Source organism: Gadus morhua, chromosome 15 (genome assembly GCF_902167405.1).
Source record: "Gadus morhua chromosome 15, gadMor3.0, whole genome shotgun sequence".
NCBI classification, from domain to species: Eukaryota; Metazoa; Chordata; class Actinopteri; order Gadiformes; family Gadidae; genus Gadus; species Gadus morhua.
In genome coordinates this window covers 18,232,131-18,253,697 of record NC_044062.1, presented here as the reverse complement: position 1 = coordinate 18,253,697, position 21,567 = coordinate 18,232,131, and the positions used below count along the sequence as shown (strand labels likewise).

The window sequence follows — 21,567 nt, the reverse complement described above, 5'->3', positions numbered from 1 at the left end:
ACCTGATTATTTCATAGTATTGTATTTTGGTATTTAAAACTCTGTAAATGCTTTTTAGTCCCACCACTATGTACTGAAAGAAAACAAAACAGAGGAAGGCATAATGTGGGTTTCTGAAAGCCAGGTGACTACCCCTAGAGCTCAGGAAGAGTAATGCACCACCGCGTCGTCGAACGACAGGGCGGTTGTTGCAGTACATAGGCATTCCCATAGGGGGCGTACTCCCGGCAACTCGTTGTCATGAAAACTTTACTCCACACCCTCAGATTTGAGTCCGTTGGCGGCTCCATGGTTGGCGGTCCCACGGATGTTTTCCAGCGGGAGGCTTTAAAAACCAAAACAGACCATCTGTCCCTGTCAGCTTTAACGTGTAATGGTGTAGCCTCACCAGTTCGGGTGTTTGGCAGCCGTCTTTAAGAGCTCTGGGAATAGATTGGCTTTGTTCTTTCAGCTTCCCTGCCATTGTACAGCGAATAATAATGCGATATCCTTGAACTATTTTCGTTTGAATCCCGATTCTCTTATTCACTGACTGCTTTATGCTGCAGTCTATATCACGTTAAGGACAAAACATGCCACCCAAAAAGCAGCAGAGAAAGCCCACGGCGAACATCTCCAGTTCCCTCGACCTGGAGTCGGAGGATATCAGCCTGGAGACCACGGTGCCCACAGAGGACATCTCCTCTTCCGATGAGCAGAGGAACGGGTCGCAGAAGGTCACCCGACAGCTGATCGAGAGGAAAGAGCTGCTCCACAACATACAGCGGCTCAAGATCGAGTTGTCTCAGAAGAACCTTGCTATAGACAACATGAAAGTCGACCATCTGACCAGTGTAAGACGCATCTGAAAGTCCTCGCAAGAATCTAATGTAATCTATTGTTGGAAAAGGAGGTTGAATAAAGTTGTCTCCTTCCTCGTTTCAGATTGAGGAGTCGGAGGAAAGACTCAACGATGCACTTCACCAGAAGCAGGTCTTGGCCCTGCGATTGGACAGCCAGCTGAAACTAGCCCAGGAAGAGAACAGGTAAGGGAGTCGGAAGATGTGCTTGTTATATGTTGGTCCATCAATATTGGACCATCAATTTAAATACTTTGATGTTCTGGTCTTTGCACAATTGTTGACTTATCAGAATTTGATGAATTGATATTGATATATGAATATGATACATTTTCTGGTTTTAAAAACAAAGCATATGTGATGAATTAATATTATCAATTGATTGAACTCATTAATTCTATTCTTCAGCCTATGGGACACATGCACCACCACCTCAAGTGGCTCTCTGCATGGGTAGTCGGTGCTGACTCTGCCTCTTTCTGCTCAACTCTCCTCAGGAAACAGCAGTCCCTGCGTAAGCAGGAGATGGACGGCATACTGCAGAGGCAGCAGCAGCTGGAGGAGACCAACCGCCAACTGTGTGACAGGGCGGGCCAGCTGCGGAGGTCCCTCAGGGAGCTGGACATCTCCCAGGCCAAGTACCAGGAGCTGCAGGCTCAGCCCGACGACAAACTCTCCATCCCAGAATACGTGGCGGTGAGTGTCGCAGGACCAGGCTCCTCGTTCTGGTACTGATGTGGAACTACAATTTCAATCCATACGGTGGCTCCTCAAACACACAAACCATTCAGCTATAAAAAGAAAAAAAAGGCAGTAATCACATTCTAAATACTGTATGTTTAAAGGGATATGCATAAAATAGCATCAGTGTTAAAAGGGAAATTGTTGTGTGTGTGTGTGTTGCTACCAGATGCGGTTCTATGAGGTGGTGACCCCCCTGCGGGGCCAGCTCACTGACCTCCAGCTCAGGACCGGGGGCCTGACGGAGGAGCTGGACACACACAGGAACCAGAGCAAGACTCTCATGGAGGTGCTGTGTGTGTGTGTGTGTGTGTGTGTGTGTGTGTGTGTGTGTGTGTGTGTGTGTGTGTGTGTGTGTGTGTGTGTGCGTGTGCGCGCATTGTGTTTTCATTCTAAACATTTCTTTACTAATCTATGTTCCTAAACTATGATAGCCAGATATTATTTTCCATTCATCGTGATGTCAACGCGTCTTGACGTCATCAAAAGTGTTTTATATCTAAAGACGGCTGCATGGGATGGAAAATTTGCTTTTCTAAATGAAAGGGTACTGTGTTAGTTGGTAATATCAGTGCATCCCTAGTATATACGATGCTTCTCTGACAAGGAAGACATACATTGAGTGTGTGTGTTTGTGTGTGATACAGAGCTATGATGAGGAGCGGAGGCTGCGTACGGAACTTGAAATGCGTTGTCAGAGACTGACCCTGGATCTGGCCGACACCAAACAGAACATCCAGGAAGGAGATTACCGGCGAGAGAACTACCCCAGCCTTAAACGGTTTGTGTGTGTTTTTTTTTTATGTGTTTGTGTTAATGTGTGTCACATGAATCACAGTTGTGACTCATGGCGCTACAGGGGTGCAGTGGTGAAACAGAGCACAGATTATTTTATAATGTTACATAATGTTAACATAATGTTTTTGGGAAACAATGCTGCAGTTTGACTAATGCTTTGCTCTTAAATTGTTTTGTTTTTGAGTGTCGGGCTATGATGAATCATTTCCAAGTAGGGAAATGATTAGCCTTCCTGGAACGGACAGTAAGGATAGTAGCCTTCCTGGACCGGACAGTAAGGATAGACAGGAAAGCAGGTTGGAGACAAGAAGGAATGAACAGTGCTTATGGCCACTGTAGTAAGCACACTAGTGGATGGAGCCCAATGTGTTGTGGTTGTAATGCTGCCTTTGTGCTGGGCTGTGGTGGGCCGTAGGGAGCGCGATGGCTTAGAGGTGGAGGTGAAGGAGCTGAGGAGGCGAATGGAGACCCTGGACCTGGCTCACAGCGGCCAGAGCAGAGAGAAGGATGGTCTCAGCAAGGAGGTATCTCAAGCATACACAAACCGAATATATACACGCTCAATGACTTAAAAACAAAAATGTACACACGCACACACACACACACACACACACACACACACACACACACACACACACACACACACACACACACACACACACACACACACACACACACACACACACACAGGGGAGAAAATGATTCTGTTGTAGTTCAGCTGTCATATAAAACTATTTAAGTTACGTTATTTATATCACCATCACCCACTATCCTCCCTCCCATTCAAACCATGTCTAGAGTATTGAAATAATAACGGTAATGTAACAGTGCCGTTCCCCCATTCGTCCTGCAGGTGGCAGCGTTGCAGCAGTCGGTGAGCCTGCTACAGAAGGACAAGGACTACCTCCACAGGCAGAACATGGAGCTTAGCGTGCGCTGTGCACACGAAGAGGACCGTCTGGAGAGACTGCAGGTCTGCAGCGTTGACCCCTAGTCCCCTCACTTTTGTTTATGATCATATGTTTTATTACTCTAATATAACATAATTAAATGTGTTGTTGCTCTCATGCAACCCGACCTCTGAACTCCCTGTTCCTCCACCTGTGGCTCAGGTGCAGCTTGAAGACACCAAGAGGGCCCGGGAGGAGGTGTACGAGAAATATGTCTCGTCCAGGTTAGCAGCGTAGCCCTCGGCCAGGCGGGGGGGGGGGGGGTACTTAAATAAAACACAACATGCATAGTGCAAGATTTGTGGCTATTTGTTGGGGTTACAATTTTGTTTGTGCAGTCTGTGTGAATAGAATAAGAAGGCATTACTAATTGGTAGGGCCCGACCGATTCATCGGCCTGCCGATTTAATCGGCCGGTTATAGCCTTTTTGAAAATAATCAACATCTGCCAAAAAGACGGAGATTATTATTATTATTATTATTATTTATTTTTTTTAAATGTTATTGGCTTAGTATCCTGCAGATTGCGCTCCTACTCGCCTTGCTAACTAACAACTTTAGCTGGAGTAAAAAAGAGGAGATTGAATTTTACCGTACAACATGAAAGCACGCTCGCTCAGGCAGCTGCGTGCTCACCTCACCAATGTACACAAGACGCGTTGTTTGAGCATGTTGTGCCTGTTTTTCTTTAGGTCCCAGGCCATGTTAATTTGTTATACTGTAGACTCTAACGGTGAGACCATACTGCTCAGCACGCACGTGTTAGTCACTGCTCACGAGCGCAGCACATTGGGAGTTAGTTATTTATTTTACATTTTACATTACACTCATTTTTTACTGTAAATGTATTCTAAAACACTCAAAGGTTCTGCATTCAATTCACACATTCGTCAAAAGTGTTTAAAGTATATTTAAGGTATCAAAAACTACTTTTTTTGTTTTGTTTTTAATCGTCCGATTTAAATCGTAATTTTTCTCTGAAAATAATCGGCATCGGCACTCAAAAATCAATATCGGTCGGGCCCTACTAATTGTGCGTAGCAGTTCCCATAGTCCCCCGCCTCTAATACAAACGCATAAAAAAAAAAGACCTTTTCTGGTGTGAGGTCCATGTTCAGGCAGGAGGGTCTGTCCTTCATAACGGTTCATCCCGTTGTTCATTATTCTCATGATGTTCTATTGCTCTGTCCAGAGACCAGTACAAGAGCGAGTATGAGGCCAAGCTGAGGGAGGAGCTGGAGAGCATCAGGCTGAAGACGGGCCAGGAAATAGACCACCTGCAGAGGGCCTCCAGGGAGATGTACGAGAGGGAGAACAGGTAGAGAGACGCTGTCCCGTGTCAGCGGGGCTCAGCGCTCCATGCTCTGGTGTTGTACACTGGGACGCCTTAACCGCTAGACCACGTCCAAGAAGAACATTCACTTGGGTTTATTTGGGCTGTTTTAGCGTCAGTGGGGTGAGCTTCACACGCTCCTGGAATACATTGGAGCCCATTGGTTCAATATTCAGTCTGTGAGATGCATTACCAGAAAAACACTGTTCAATGCTTTGGAAACCTATGAACTTTTATAAAAAAAAAAAAACAGTGATTAATGTATTCTGTTATTTAAAAGTAATGGGTGCAGATTTGAGTGAGACAGCATAATTTCCCTCAAAAATGTATCAAAACTATTGATATTGATTTGGCAATGATTCCCCGTTGCCTTGGAAACGCATATATATGACAGGCCAGACATGCACGTCTTTATTTAAAGAGCCAACGCCTGGTGGTATTGCTGGCCCCACCCCCTTCCCAGACACTGCCTCGGTTGTATTGTACAACCGATGATTCAGCTCACTTTACTGGACGTCTCATGAGATGCAAGATATATCTCATCTTATCACAATACAATACGATACAATACAATTCCCCCACAGCTGAATCCATTTCTAAACTATGTGAATATAATACTGTGTATCTTTCTTTATGCCAAATCTAACATTCACATTTGTAACTTAAAATATGCATTTGACTCAAAGTTTTGGTTCTAGTCTTGTTGCTGGGCCAATGGAAGACAAAAGAGGAGGATTTTCATCATGTTCAAGACTCACAAATTACACGCTGTTGGTTGATGCCTCGGACAGCAGCAATTGACATGGCTGTCACTCAGTTAACTCCAAATAATAGAGCTTTGCATTGCTGTAAATAGAGCAGCAGCACATAATCATAATAATAAGGATGTTGACATTAAACGTGCGTGCGTGCATGTGTGCGTGCGTGTGTGTGTGTGTGTGTGTGTGTGTGTGTGTGTGTGTGTGTGTGTGTGTGTGTGTGTGTGTGTGTGTGTGTGTGTGTGTGTGTGTGTGTGTGTGTGCGCTCTCATTCTAGGAACCTGCGTGAGGCGAGAGACAACGCTGTGATGGAGAAGGATCGGGCGGTGGGCGCCGAGAGAGATGCTCAGTCCAGATACGACCAACTGCTGGAACAGTGAGTGCCACTGTTCGATGCCCTCCCAGCCACTCACTCCAGCGCGCCGCTCCGCGTGGGGCTGCCCTGTGTGATATTTACTGATAGCCCCTCTGTCACAATTCAGTCGTCTTTCAGGGGTTGCTTTTACATTTTGTTAAAAGATGCTCCGTTTACTAATACCCTCCAAAACACAATTCTCTCCTCGACCCACCTGCATAAATCAACTTTTACGACCATGGATAATAACCACAGGATAAAATTGGATTTGTTTGTCCTACAATTACAATTACAATAAGGGCATTTAGCAGACGCTTTTATCCAAAGCGATTTACATCAGTTAATACACACATTGACGGCAGAGTGAACCATCTCGACAGGAGCAGTTAGGGTTAAGTGTCTTGCTCAGGGACACATCAACACACAGCTAGCAGGAGCTGTGGATCGAACTAGCAACCTTTCGGTTACAAGGTCCTACGATGAACCCTTAATGTTTAATAATATTTTATTAGAATTATGGGTAAACCCCCCCTGATTTGACTCGGGGGTTAATGCTCTATAGGCAAAGTAAATTTCCAGTGGCGTGAGTGCACCTTAAGCTATGTGTAGGTCGGTCTTGCCGATCTCGTTCTATGACATGACCGGGCCTCTAACAGCAGATATACTTGAGGAACGTAACGTCTGCCGGCCAAAACAATCTTCACCAGTCCCCTGTCCCCTCCCTACTCCCCTATCTCCCGACATTAAAAACAGGAACAAAAAAATTGACCGAAATCGATGTACAAATCAAAAGGAGAACCGGTACTATTTATTTTTTGCTTTTTTTTTTATAGCAAAGCTTTTAACATGACTCATATCTTTGTCGTCATCAGTGCAACAGTTGAGGGGAGAGAGCCAGGAGGGGGGAGGTGTGTGTGAGTGTGTGTGTTGGGGGAGGGGGGGGGGGGGGGGGGATCCTCAGAGGGGCAAGCTGGGGCAACTGTTTAATCTGTCAACGTCCCCCACCACCCCCAGCATTAAGACGTGTGTGTGTGTGTGTTGAAAGACTACGAAGGTGAAGCGCACTATGATTAAGATCCCATCTGAAGTATAAAGAGCAATGCTTACATGGAATGAAGCCACACAGGGAAGCGAGGTGACACACAGACGCTATTGTGAGACAGATGTCGGCTATTTGGAAGGTCAATAGGTAGAAGTTACAATCGCTCAGAAGTGACATGAGGCCATTTTTTTTGAACTGATTTTCTTCTCGCCATGGCAGCGAATTGTTCTGTTCTGTTGTGAATTGACGTGCGTGTGTGTGTGTGCTCGTGCTGACGCATGTGTACGTGCGCATGTGTACGTGAGTGTGAGTAAGTCCCAATCCGGTCATATGTCGGGGGGGTGTGGTGGGAACTGAAACGGCGTGTGGTTTACCTTCCTTTACCACAAATCATGAGCGTTTTTCTGTTATGTTGGAGCAGTTCAGTGTAAGGCCATGAGGTGACATGTCCATGAATTAGCAACATTACCGTCCTCTCAAAAGGAAAGTCCACCGCTTCCCCTCCTAGAGGTTGAGTCATTGTCATAGATTGAAGTAGTACAAGCATTAGGATTTCACCAATCATTCTGTTTCTTGTCTATGATTGCGATATAAGACAAACGGTTGAAAAAAAGTGTCCCATTTATTTTTCTCTCGTGGTTATTTTTGTTATTGTCTTTAGTCAAACCAAGAACAAATAAAGTATCAGTACTTTTCATTTGATGGAGTTTCCTGTACCCACACCTTGCCTTGCCTGGCTATAAAGAAGTGAGCCTTTTATTGCTGTCACTTTCTTTATAGGCCTGTTAGAATCGAGCTCATCCGTTTATATAGGAACATTTTGATATCAATTTTTATACATTTGAGGACTGTTTCGGATATCATTGCATAACTAGAAACACACACACACACACACACACACACACACACACACACACACACACACACACACACACACACACACACACACACACACACACACACACACACACACACACACACACACACACACACACACACAATATCGATACACAGCTCCAAACAGCAGCAGCAGCACTATGCTCCGCATGTACACTGACACTGCAGTAGCGACTTCAAATGCCCCTCATTTTTGAAGCTCTGTACCACCAGCTGTTGGTCATTCCTTGCGACCCCCCCCCCCCCCCCCCCCCTCTCTTGCGCTCTCTCTCTCTCTCTCTCCCTCTTTTTCTGTCTATCTCTCTCACCCTCCCTATCTCTCTCTATCCCTCTCTCTCTCTCTCTCTCTCTCCTTCTCTGCCTCGCTCTCTCTGATCACATTCCCACTCGGCAGCTCCATCGCAGGCCAGGAACGACAGATGCCCCACCACAAGCCTTTAACCCCTTCACCCCGCACATGCCTCTATTTTTGGGGGGCAAAGAATGAAGCGGACACGATTGATATGGCGTCAGCCAGCATTCCCAGAAGGCAGCACCGTACACAACCCCTCTTCCTCCTATTCAGGGAATGTTGCCGAGTGCGGAACGTTTGACGTAAAACGGCCGGAGAATTGATCACCCAATATCGATTTCTTTGGGGTAAGGGGGGGGGGGGGGGGGGGTTTGTGGTGTATCTCCAGGGTAAGGGACACCTCAGGGGGTGTAAATAAAACGCGTGCTCTGGGACGCGGCGTACTTCGGGCCCTCGTTTTTATGTAAACAACGCCGGGGTTGTTACGATCGATAGGATTGGACAGCGGGGGAACACACCTCCGCCTTGCCCTTTGGGAAATTATTTGTGTTGGTTTGAGACGCTTTTAGCCGCGGCCGTCCACTGACGGGGAGGCACGCGGACACAATGCTGATCGCGCCCACAACATCGCGAGAGCGCTGACCCTTCCGGGCCGTCGGGTGCATGATGAAATCCATAAGGGCCGGCTGCAATGGAGAGTTATTAATATTGTCCACCAAGTGACTCTCTGGCCCCAATTACGCCAGCCGGCGGGCACGTGGCCGAGGGTGTTCGCCTTGTGTGAACCTCCGTGCCGGGCTTGTATAAGGGAATGGAAACAGCCTTTCTCCACCTTTTTAAATGAACACCTTCACCAGCTGCCAACTTCCCCCCGCATAATGAAATGTAAACGTAGATTAGCCCAGGAATTCCTTGTCCGTTTTCAAGCTAAACATTTTTTCAGGAAGTTGTCTTATACATTAAGGAATAGATCCTTTCCTCACTGCTATAGAAGTGGTTTTGTTTTATACTCATTAGAAATTGGTGCTTTAAATTCCTCCCTTCTCAACCTGAGGCTGCAGTTGTACCTCTCCACCAGTTAAATGAGAACCCAACCAAGTTCATGGATTTGCGAAGAAAGGAGCTTACGGTATATATTTTTCGGGATAATTGTAGCAAGATGTCCTTTTCTTTTGGAATATTCTATTTCACATTCTTCATATTTTTCGATTTCTATGCTTTCATTTTGATAATTTTCATGTATTTTTAGACTGTGAAATCAAGTAATTAATCCAGAAGGGGAAAGCAAATGTTTTTCCAAACAAGTCAAGGCTTAACCTTACCTGAGCCCGGTATTTTGTGATGCAGAACCACCTGGGAAGTCCTGCTGGGAAACTGTTTGGAAAAGTCAAAAAGTACTCAGAGTACTTAACTGGTGATTGGATTACCCATCTGTCCAACACGTAGATCACGTAGTTCCTTTCTTCCAGCTGCCTCGCAAAGTAATGCATATTCCTAACGTGGAGAGAATTGTATTTCTCGGATAACAAATCTCCAAGACATGCCAAACGAAAAAGATTAATCAGTCACTGCAGGATTTATTATTTGCCAAAGAAAACATCACTTTAATGTGCAAAAGGTAACGCTAAAACAAACTTTGCACAATGCTAGATGGATACTACATATTTTGATATCATTAATTTAAAAAACACATTTGGTGGAAACCAACCATGCAATTCGAGTTCCTTCCATCTCTCTGATTGTCAGAGTTAAATGCCATGATCACTTGCTTGTGCTGGTATCTTAATGAAGTGTTTGTGTGTGTATGTGTGTGTGTGTGTGTGTGTGTGTGTGTCTGATTGTGTGTCTATGTGTCTGTGTGTCTGTCTGTCTGTCCAGGTACCGCCAGCTGCAGCTGGGGACGGACAGCCGCGTGGCCGAGCTGTCCAACCAGACCAAGCTGAGCTCGTTCGAGGCGGAGCGGGCTCACATGGTCCAGGAGGAGACGGCCAAGGCCCTGGGCCTGTGCCAGGTGGAGTGCGAGAAGCAACAGAAGAAGCTGGAGGTATGTCCCTCACACCGATAATAGACGGCCTTTCAGGGGCTGGCTTCCAGAAATGGTATCGTGTGTGAAGTTCACGTTATGTTGAATAAAAACAATTATAATTTAGAAAACATTCTAAACAAAATATTATTTAAAAATTCCTATTTAAGTAACGACAACAAAATAATGCTGTCGTTACTTATCTTGAAGGAGATGAGCTCTTTGAATGCATTACACTGTACCCTTCAGTCACGACACTGTACCAGCAATCGACTATTACAACATGGGTCAGAGGTCAATGATCGGCCAGTTATCCAGTTCTCCTTTGTTTCGGAAAATGTCGTTTGATTACCATTAACTTCCCGCCACCACGTTTAGCAGACGCTCTTACATCAACATCCACAGCGTCGCCGGCATTCTGGTCAGAGCGTTGACACTGAGGAACGAGACAAACATACACGCCGTGATAAAGGGTCACTCACCCGGAGGAAATTGGCGGGCGGGCGGCCACAGCAAAAACTCAGAGTCCTTCTTATTAAAAAAGGAACCCTGCGCTCTGGTCCTTCTCAGATGTTGACGCAAGAGTTCTACGGGCTCCAGACGGTGTCGGAGAAGCGCGCGGTGGAGCTGCAGGCCCAGAACGCCGAGCAGGCCGCCCGGCTGCAGACCTATGAGAGGCTGGAGCAGGAGCTGGACCAGGTCACCATGCAGGCCGCCGAGAGTAAGGGCCAGGACCCCCTCGACCCCCGTGCCCCCTCCCTCACCCAAACACTCTCCCTTCCAACCCCCCCCCCCCCCCCCCCCTCAATCACCCCAACACTCTCCCCTCCACCCCGGAAGGTCAAAAAAGAGGCCCAGACAGACAGAATTTGATGCAGTGCGTTTATAGCAGATTTAGGATTCTTTATCACACTCCCATTTGTGTCTTGATTAGATTCCAAAGTGGGGCGCTGTGTTTTGTATTAAGGCTGGTGGATCAAATCTGTTGACATGGAGCGCTGAAACAGAGTTTGATTAGGGTGTCATTGGTTAGTTCATATTTCATGTCTGTCTATGCCAATTCACATGCAGCTTCACTTTTGTGAACCCTTACATACTTTTAAAACTGCAAATAATTGTATACAGAGTTGTTGTTGTTGTTGTGCCAGTATTACTAAAAAAGATGAGGCTTCGATCACAATATTGTGAAACTTCTGCTCGCAAATAGAAGTCCCTGGTAAGAGATTCCCCAGGAATATGTTCACAACAGGCCTCGCTAGCCGTAAAGCCAGTACCCTGTGACCACTTCGTCAGTGAGCCAAGGTTCAAGAGCAACTTCCTCTGTCCCCAGTCGAGAACGAAGAGGAGGCGGAGAGGGTGCTCTTCTCGTACGGCTATGGCGCAAACGTTCCCACCACGGCCAAGAGGAGACTCCAGCAGAGGTAGACACACCCAGCATCTTCTGGCTGATCTCGGCTGGTCTTGTCTTACCGGTTTAGCCTTTTGTTTTGGTAGTGTTTGCACAGAATAGGCTTAAGTCTTTTCACTATAGGACTGGGTTCACTATAGGATTTGGTACACTATAGGATTTGGTTCACTAAAGGATTGGGTTCATACAGTCCAACAAGTATGAAATAAGCGTGCCGAGATCCGTGAACATGCAACATGGAAATTCTCCTCTGCATCATCCCCCATTAGAACCATCACATCACAAATCGTACTCCCATGCAAGCATCAGCTATTTTGATTCAGACACAGAAAATCAGTGAATCAAATGCCGCTATGTGAAATTATGTACATCGATAAACCTGATCGAGTACAGTTATAGTCTGTTGTGTATTGATGAACTGACCTGAATTCAGGGTAAGGGTCAAGCATCTCCTCACTTTACATTAAAGTAATATCTCAAAGAGGCAACACAAGATAATATTTAACAAAAATATAACCAAAAAACAAACACTATGCATAAGGCATGTTAAGTAGCCGTTCCTTAACATGGCTTATGCATTTTGTTGTTATTTTGTTCAATCATGTTATATATTATCAGAACATGAATAAGCCTGGTCCCAATTAGGCACAGATTCCCACACGCAAACATCGTCTGGTATCAGTGGACGTAGTGTCTTCAATGGCCATCACAGACAAGTGTCCGTGACAGTCGGGTCAAAAGATGCTCCCATATCACCTGCAGCACTCCCCTCGTCATGTTAAACGCCCAACAGAGTAGTCTATTTCAAATGGTTTTGCTCACATCTGTGCTGCAGTTAAGCTATCTCTTATGCTAAGACTTTTACCCATCTCCAAGCGGAGCTCTGTAGGTATGGATTTACTGTAATGTAAGTAAGGGGGGGGGGGGGGGGGTATTACTAGTTGCAGATGTATGTACTTCTTGTGATGTCGCGTATTGGCTTCACATTCAAAGTAGCTTTCAGCAGGTCGATTACTGAAGGCGTAAATACAAGTTGCTTGTCGTATTTGTTAATGACAGCTTGGGTTATCGAGGGGGACTCAATAATATGCAACTGTTATATATGCAAAATAAATAGTGTGTATGTATGTATGTATGTATGTATGTATGTATGTATGTATGTATGTATGTATATATATGTATGTGTGTGTGTGTATATATATATATATATATATATATATATGCGTTTTATTTTAACATGGTGTCTAAATATTAATAACCCATTCATCCAGCGAAGGCAGTTCTATGTCCTCTTAATCTATGTTGTCTCCAGAGGGAGGTAAAAAAGTGAATGTTAAAAAGTGACACAGCGCATATTACATGATCATGCAGGCTTAACGCAAAAATACCAGCCCCTACAGGTCATACACTAAGATAGGATGTTCTATTGGTGGGTGGCTGTAAGTTCCTACCTGCATGACATCTAACTTACCTGCTCATATCTGAAGTGTGTGTGTGTGTGTGTGTGTGTGTGTGTGTGTGTGTCTGTGTGTGTGTGTGTGTGTGTGTGTGTGTGTGTGTGTGTGTGTGTGTGTGTGTGTGTGTGTGTGTGTGTGTGTGTGTGTGTGTGTGTGTGTGTGTGTGTGTGTGTGTTTGCTTGCGTGTGTAGCGTTCACCTGGCTCGCAGGGTGCTCCAGCTGGAGAGACAAAACACCTCACTAAGGAGGGAGGTGGAGAAACACACCACACAGACGGGTCACATCTCTGAGGAGGTAAGCGCGCACACGCACGCACGCACGCGCACACAGAGAGAGAGTGATCCCCCTTTACACCCAATGATGTTTTCATTGGGTGGAAATAGAAGCGCGGGACCGCTGCTTATGCTCCCAGTAAGCATTACAATGGAACATTACAATGGGAAATATGATGGAATGCATAAAAGTGACGCTTAATAATAACAAGGGCGCCCTGGTGGCTCACTGGGCAGAGCACGTACCTTATAGGCTCAGTCCTGAACGCAGCGACCCAGGTTTGAGTCCTTCCCGTGTTCATTTGCTGCATGCCCTCCCCTCTATCTCCCATACCTTCCTCTCGATAATATAAAAGCATTAAAAACATGTCGGTCATACAGTATTTACTGAAAAATATTTAGAATAAATTGATTCTCAATCGTCTCTATAATTGTTTCTATGATTGTAAATTTGTCTATTTTCAAGAATAAAACTGCACTTCCCTCCTGTAGTAAACTCATGTACCACTATTGGTACGCGTAAAGCAGGTTCAATAGCGTGTAGGGCCACTCCTAACTGAAAGGTTCTAGGAAGGCCAATGTCTGCAGTCTACCTGTAGACATTGTTGAGCACGATGCCCCGCCCCTCCCTGATCTTTAATTACATGTATCTACATAAGATAAATATCACTCTAAGTGGCTTTGGATCAAAGCATCCAGGCCACAGGTCCTGCTGTCACAGTGGACCAGGAAGATGTGTGCTTGCATTTCATGTTTACAGTGAGCACTGGTGCTCTCCTGTGGTTTGTGAGTTCAGCATATTACTAGTGGGCCTCCTTTCTTGGGCTGTCTTTGTCGTGGATATAAAGGTGTTTTTTCAACCAAAAAAGTAGACTGTCGTGCTCTTTTAAGAATGTGGCTTTCGTCAACAACATCGGATGGAACCACCACAGATCGCTAGGCAGCCATTTGTTTCTGGATGTTTTCTTTCTCACAGTGCTGTAGTACTATGTCAGCACTGTGAAAAAGAAAAAAACAAGCATTCAAGCGCTAATATACACATGCTGCTTCCAATGTCATTCATTACTACGTCCTTTCGCGTTTCGGAAAAATAAATCACGCTTTCTAAGCTGTCGGTGGATGCAATCCACACGCTGTCTGCTTCCAAACATCTTAAAGGCTTCTCGTGAACAAGGTGTGAACCGGGAGTCTTAGAAGCTGTCAAAGTGGCTGACAGCGGGTACCACAAAGGCCGTGACGGACACGCTCGACTCTCTCCCGTGACTCATTACACCAACCACCGAGGGCTGGTGTTTGTTATGTTTGGCCCGTCCTGCCTGTGTTCTTTATACCACTACAGTCTTTTATTCGGATCGCTCTTGAATATTTCTTTCTTTGCATCTCTCGAGCCTGTGTGTGTGTGTCTTATCGCATCACGTTTGTGACACTCGTGCCGTTCGGGGCCAACGTGTGGGGCCCCGCGAAGGTGGGGATGGTGGTGGGCGGAGCCTGCTAATTAAATAAGCCAGCCATTCACCTGTCCAGGTTGATTGATTGGCACCTGGATTGCCACATGACTCAAAGGGCATGAAAGAAAGAGGGTAAAAAGTAATGTTATCTATTCACAGGATAGTCCATGGGTGTGCACCACTTAGCCGCCCACATATACGCCACTCTACCGCCACACCCACATCCCGGTTTACTCACCTGCGATACTAATAGGCCGTAAAAATAGATTATCAAGTAACGCCGTTAAAGATTATCTAGCGTTGTAGATTATGTAATCTGAAACATATGTACACAGCGATCGGAGCGCTTTGAGGCGCATGTCGACCCGAACATTGTTTACGTTTCGATGAAATTGTAGCACTGGGTGGGTTCTCAATGAATGTTGTGATTTATTAATAGCTACCGGTTTAAGGGAGGTCGAGTAGTAATGTAATGTAATGTTCTGCAGTTAGTAATGGTTTTACATTGGCTCACTGCAGAACAATCGTATGTTTTTTTTGTTTTTTTGTTTTTATTGGTCCTGTGTCGCCCTGATGCAGCTGAATGCCAGTCCAACTGCTTTGGCTCCCGGCCTCAAACCGGTCACTCCCCTGTTTCCCAACAATGGACCGACATGTGTTTATTGTTCCCGCTGCGTTTGTGATGTCTGTGTTGTCTGTGTTATCTATCCGCCTGTCTGCGTTGTCTGTGTGTCTATTAATGGCTGTTGTGCGCCACGCCCCGCCCCCTCAGCTGTCCACAGCCAATCGGCTGCTGCAGCAGACCCAGCAACCCTACAGCTACCTGATAGAAACCGTGCGGCAAAGGGACGCGCAGGTCGCCTCCCTCAAAGAGCAAGTGGCCTCCCTGGAGGACAGCGTGAGGTAAAAAAACCACACACACATGCACGCACGCCCGCACACTCTGAGACGCTCGAACCAACCCCCCAAACCCCCCTGACATTGAACAGGGTTTTTCTGTTCTTTTGTGTTATGGGTCTCGCGTATTTCCAGCTTTACGCGCATTAAAAGTTTAAATATGTTCAACTTTGGCCTACTCCTCTAAAATAGTTATATTATTATAGTCTATATCTATTCTGAAAGTGAAGCGATTCTATCCCCGCTAACCATGCAGGTTATCTCTCTTCAAGTGACCGGACTGAGCGCGTTAGCCTAGCAGGAGGCCCACGGAATAAAATATAAACGAGCGGGGAGAGGGGATCACACACACAACCTTCCCCTTAACATGAGAGGGGAACACACACACAACCTACCCCTTAACCTGAGAGGGGAACACACACACAACCTTCCCCTTAACCTGAGAGGGGAACACACACACAACCTACCCCGTAAACTAAGAGGCGAACACACACAAATTCTTCCCCTTAACCTGAGAGGGGAACACGCACACAACCTTCCCCTTAACCTGAGAGGGGAACACACACACAACCTTCCCCGTAAACTAAGAGGGGGAAACACACACAGTCTTGCCCTCACACTGAAAGGGGAACACACACACAAACTTCCCCTCAAACTGGCAGGGGAACACACACACAACCTTCCCCTCAAACTGCGAGGGGAACACACACACAACCTTCCCCGTAAACCGAGAGGGGAACACACACACAACCTTCCCCTCAAACTGCGAGGGGAACACACACACAACCTTCCCCTCAAACTGCGAGGGGAACACACACACAACTTTCCCCTCAAACTGCGAGGGGAACACAAACCTTACACAGATTAACCAGACCCATGGCCTTGTTGCTGTACTGTTGCTTACTGTGTTGTACTTAAGCAAGTCTTTATGGTCTATCGGTCTCTCGTGTCCGGAGCGCAGGCCACCCTGAACAGGAAATACAACCAAATGCTAAAGAAATATTAGGAAATCTGTAAAGTTCCCTGATATCTGACCTTGTCTTCTGAATTGGGTGAGAATGCATTGAGTTACCATTACCCTGTTGTTGTGACACAGGGGTGTGTGTGTGTGTGTGTGTGTAGAGCTGGGTTTCAATTCAAATTTCAAGAATCGATTCAATTCCGATTTTTAAGTTTCAGAATTGATTTTTTCAGATTTTCTCAGATTCCATCCGATTCAATCCGATTTTGATCTGATTTTCGATCCGATTTCGAATCGATCCGGGGGTTAATGTTATTAAAAATTAAAAATGTATTTGAACCGTTTCCTTCACTTCATGACTGTGTAGAGAAGCAACATATTAAAACTAGTATTATATCAATATTAAACAGCAAATCTTACAAGTATTGGTTGTTACTGATGGCTGGAAGACTGATGAAAAGGTTAAGGGTCAATCTACCTTCAAGAAATATAATTCAGGACAATAGATGGAGGACATCATTGAGGTGACTATATCAGCAAAAGTGGATTCCTACTGGGACACTAACCAGTGCATTATTATTATGCTTGAAAATAATTAAGAATTCACCCAAAAGCGGATGCTACCAAAAGCATTTTTATTTTAAAACTGCTCACACTTAATAAACTGAGAAGTACTGAAACTGGAAGTATAAAATGTAAACGTTGAGCATTTTTCTTTAAAGTGCGAACATAAGAACAGAACATTTTAAACTGTAAAAGCACTGAATGGCGTCTATATGAGCATGTTCAAATCTGTTCTAAAACCACACTCAAGATTTGTTTTCAAGAATATGCAGCACCCTAAGTGTTCAGGGGAATCCCATGAATATTTTCCATGAAAATATAAAATATACATTTGTAACTTTTTTTTTTTTTTTTTTTTTAATACAAAAAAAATCGATCTTTGGACGTACGAATCGATAATCGGTCATTAATATGCGAATCGGTTACAAATCGGAAAATCGATTTTTTCAACACAGCTGTGTGTGTGTGTGTGTGTGTGTGTGTGTGTGTGTGTGTGTGTGTGTGTGTGTGTGTGTGTGTGTGTGTGTGTGTGTGTGTGTGTGTGTGTGTGTGTGTGTGTGTGTGTGTGTGTGTGTGTGTGGTTTCTCCTTAACACTCTGCGATCGCAGGGGCCTCGGTGAGGCAATGTAATGCACATGCTCCGACGTGCACCAGCCTTGTTCATAGAGCCAGCTGATACCCTACAGGGAGATGCTGCCCATGTGAAATATGGGAAGAAATCGTGTGAAAAAAGTGTTTTTTAGAGGCTTCCTTGCATGTGAGTGAGACTGTGTTACCATTAGAAGCAAACCACACAAACCGGTCTTGTTTCCCCAAATAAATCCCAAGAGGTACTTCAGTTTCTTGTATTTTCTTACTTTATTTGACTTGTGTTATGTTCAGAATTTATATCATGTGAACTTGTAAGCCGTTTGTGGTTGCCGTTTGGAGTGAAATGGTTGACTGAAGGCTGATGGATTGGTTCTCTTTGCTGTCTGTAATTATGTGCATCGGCGCTTCTGGTTGTAATTCTAAACATGCATGAAGGTCTACCTTCCTATTTGTAGCCCATTGAGCCTACTTGAAAAGGCACGTAGGTGATGGTTGTACCTCTATGTATGTTGCATCAGCTCCCTGCGGAAGGAGCGGACAGCCTTGCAGCAGGTGCAGAACAAAATGGCGGCGGATTTGGAGAGACTTCTCAACCACAGAGAGGTACTCCTCACCAGCTCATCAAGAGGGGCCGTCCAGTCAGGTCCAACCGGCTCATTTAATCCCACTCTAACCAGCAGATGAGATCCAGGAGTTAGGATTGATCCTGTTTGACCCGCCACTGCTGTTACAAGAGCAAGGAATCTCAGCCTGTGGTATTCCAAGTCGTGTGTCTGTTTCGGTGCCCCCTGGTTGTTTATGCCGCGATAAAGAGGATTAGAGTTGAACCGATATACCTTCTCTGTAAGAGCTGTGTCACAAGGCCTGGCCTGAAAATAAAAAAGTGAATAGGAATTCAGCCCTTATGAGACTAGACTCAACATTTTTATCCAGCTGCCCAACAATATTTATAATTATTACAATCTTAACATTTGTGTTGGATTCTTGACAAAGAAACACAAATCGTATCGCCTTTTCTGCCATAGTCAAATATCTAGTCAATCGTCAGCTCTAAAGATGTGTGTTTGCGTGTTGTGTCTGTATGTGTGCGCGCATGCGCTGCATAGGTGAAAGTCTGGAAGTGTGTGTCTCCTGCCAAATTGTAGGGCATGAGCTACGTGCCCCTCTCCCAGACAGCTGTTGTGTAGCCTGGCTGCTTGGGATGCCGTGTCAGTGTGAGAGAGGGAGAGAGAGAGAGAGAGATTCAGGGCAAGGGCTCACGTCTTCAAGGCTGATAAATCGACCCCAGAGACTTTCCCCTTTAACCTGCCGCCACTCCGCCACTGCATTAATCTGCATAGGCCCATTCGCATTGCTCTCATTGTGGGATGTTTGCAGGTTAGGCCCGGGGTAAATATGTCGGACCTCCATCGGACGGGGTAAAGCATGTCGGATGTTTGAACGATGAACGCAGTGGGAGTGAAAGAGAATACAGATTCACTTTGAGGGGAGGAGGAACACAAATGGTGCTTGAACTCCATTGCGTGTGTTTCTCTCTCGCGCCCCTACCGTCCCTCTGGTCACAGGAGTTTGCCGTGATGAAGCAGGTGCTGATCAGCATGCGCTCGGGACAGGGGGATGAGGCAGGGGACCGCCCCACAGGCCCCAGGGACCGTCGTCCAAAGCACCACATCGGAGCAGAAGAGGTCGCGGAGGGGCCGGCCAGGCCGAAACCCACCGTGTTCGTAAGTGTCTGACGTCGCTGCTGGCAATTTCTGTCTCTGTCTGCTAAATTTGTGCGAAATGTCTGCTAAAACGACATTGTAATTGGTAATATGTTCAGGTTATAATAAATCAACAATTACGTATTGAAATAAATCACATTTACTAAAATATCACCTATAACACATATATTATTGCATTTGCGCTACGTGTTACATGCTGTTTAAATGGTCCCTGGCCATGTTGTGAGGTGATCAAAGGCATAATAACAATTCTGTCACTGTACATCCTTAAAGTGGCAGGGTGTAGAATACATTGGCATCTAGTGGAATGGATTGGGCGGAAATTCAATATAATGTTTATAAGTATTTTTTAATTAGTGTATAATGTCATGAAAATACAATCTGAGAATTATATCTACATGGGGAGAGGATCCTCTCCCACCGAGCCAGCCATGCTGCACCGTCATGTTTCTAAAGTAGCTCAGAAAGGACAAACGGCTTCAGCGAGGATGCATTTGAGCTTTTTTTTATCATAATCCCCATCTCACTTGTAAACTATGACCTATAGTTAGAGGGACTAAACAACTACATACAAATTATAAATCTATCAAGGAAACTCATCACTTGACACTAGGCGACTAAATGCTGTTGCAGACGATGATATATTACTGAAGGTACTTTATGGGCCATTGCAGGCCACTGTAGCTTCTCGTACGTTAATGGAACCTCATCGCTAGATGCCACTAAATCCTACATACTGCACCTTTCAGTAAAAAATGACTCTGATCGTGGCTTTATGAAAGCAGTTTGCAATGATTCACGACAATCAAGCCTTGACAGGAATAATTGGAAGGGACATGAATTTAATTGTGTGAAGACAAAATAGTGACGCAATTTTGTTAAACTTTTTTGCAGACCAAAAAGGAGGTTCCCGATTGGTATCGGAATAAACGCAATACCCAGCCTAAATGACACATGTTGTTACTGTATATAATTATGTTTGGACTGTTTTATGTGCTGAGCCATGTTTTAGTATAGATGAAAGAAGGATGTTACATGTAACAATACTATCAAATGTCAATCTTTTGTAATAACATAAAGATTTTTTTATAGATTCTTGCTGGTGGCTTCTTTTGTTCAGAAGGCCTTCCGTCTGTAAAACCAGAAGTATCACCTTTTCGATAGAACACTCATTCCATACTGAGTCACTGGATAATAATCCATGTGTCAAGACACAATGAGTCTTGGCACAGCCGTCATTATTATTAAAGGTTGGCAGAGGTTAATTCAAGGTGGGCGGACGAGTTCCAGCCGGTAGTCCTGTGATTGGTAGCCTAATCCTTTCAATCATAGATAAATAGTTCTGAAAAACTGTGGCCTTGTAGCAAAGCTGTAAACGGTAAACGGTTTTGTAAACTGTAAGTGCGTTTTAATTCCCCATAGGACCACTCTTCAGGCACCAATGTGCATAAGAAACGACTTTGCTATTGGGCTATACATGTTTTTTTTTTTGCCAATCGCAACGCCTGCTGCCCAAAAGCGCACGTGCCATTATACCTTACACATTGCACGTTTTGAACATTTGTGGGAAATATGACTTTTTATTTGTTCTATGGCTTCCTCATGTATTTAGTAAGCCATTACTGGCCTAGTAAGTATAGGGTGGTGGCTACAAGCTGGCCGGATGGCCCGCCATTTCACATGTTTCATTTCTTCAGCGGTTGATTTGTATGAGTCAAGAGTCATTTGGTTTTAAATATAGACATACTGGACATACCATTATCATTTCAGAACCAAGATCTTATTGGTGTCATATTAAACGCAGGCGGCTGCTTGAATGAATGTTGTGTTGAGTTGTTTTAATTTCTATTGAACTTATTTTCTTATTTTAAACCATGACCATTTTTCATCCCAAAGTAGTTGGGATGGAAAATGGTTCAAAAGGTTCTCTATAATACATTGAGGGTTGGCAATTCAATTCAAGTAAAACTCCCTGTTGGATTTTCTAATGGTATTTACTGTAATTATTTGCATGTTTAACCTCATCTACCTGTAAAGCCTCAGAAGATAATGTCAAATTAGTCCACACTTGAACTTTAAACCGTAGGTTGAGACTATTATGCAGGACTGGGACATAACAATTTTATGTCAAGGATCTACATATATATCTCAAGAAAAGCAAAATATTAGATATTTTTATTTCAAATGTCAATAAACGAGAGATTACTGTAATCTTGC

General features: G+C 44.8%; 1 protein-coding gene across 1 annotated transcript; it reads left to right on the top strand.

Annotated features, from left to right (window-relative positions):
• Window positions 1-244: 244 nt before the first annotated feature.
• pibf1 (progesterone immunomodulatory binding factor 1) lies at window positions 245-21,171 on the top strand. The gene is made up of 18 exons (XM_030379115.1): window positions 245-833; window positions 925-1,025; window positions 1,337-1,535; window positions 1,750-1,869; window positions 2,228-2,361; window positions 2,794-2,902; window positions 3,232-3,351; window positions 3,491-3,552; window positions 4,521-4,646; window positions 5,697-5,795; window positions 9,884-10,049; window positions 10,599-10,749; window positions 11,359-11,449; window positions 13,085-13,187; window positions 15,386-15,516; window positions 18,145-18,229; window positions 19,192-19,350; window positions 20,245-21,171. The coding sequence occupies exons 1-18, from the start codon at window positions 573-575 to the stop codon at window positions 20,299-20,301; spliced, it is 2,274 nt and encodes a 757-aa protein (XP_030234975.1). The 5' UTR covers window positions 245-572; the 3' UTR covers window positions 20,302-21,171.
• Window positions 21,172-21,567: the final 396 nt, after the last annotated feature.

Coding starts and splice junctions, on each gene's coding strand:
- pibf1 (XM_030379115.1), top strand. CDS start 573: ATGCCACCCAAAAAGCAGCAGAGAAAGCCCACGGCGAACATCTCCAGT. Junction 5,796..9,883: donor TACGACCAACTGCTGGAACA/GTGAGTGCCACT, acceptor CTGTCTGTCCAG/GTACCGCCAGCTGCAGCTGG. Junction 19,351..20,244: donor GGCCGAAACCCACCGTGTTC/GTAAGTGTCTGA, acceptor ACTTTTTTGCAG/ACCAAAAAGGAGGTTCCCGA.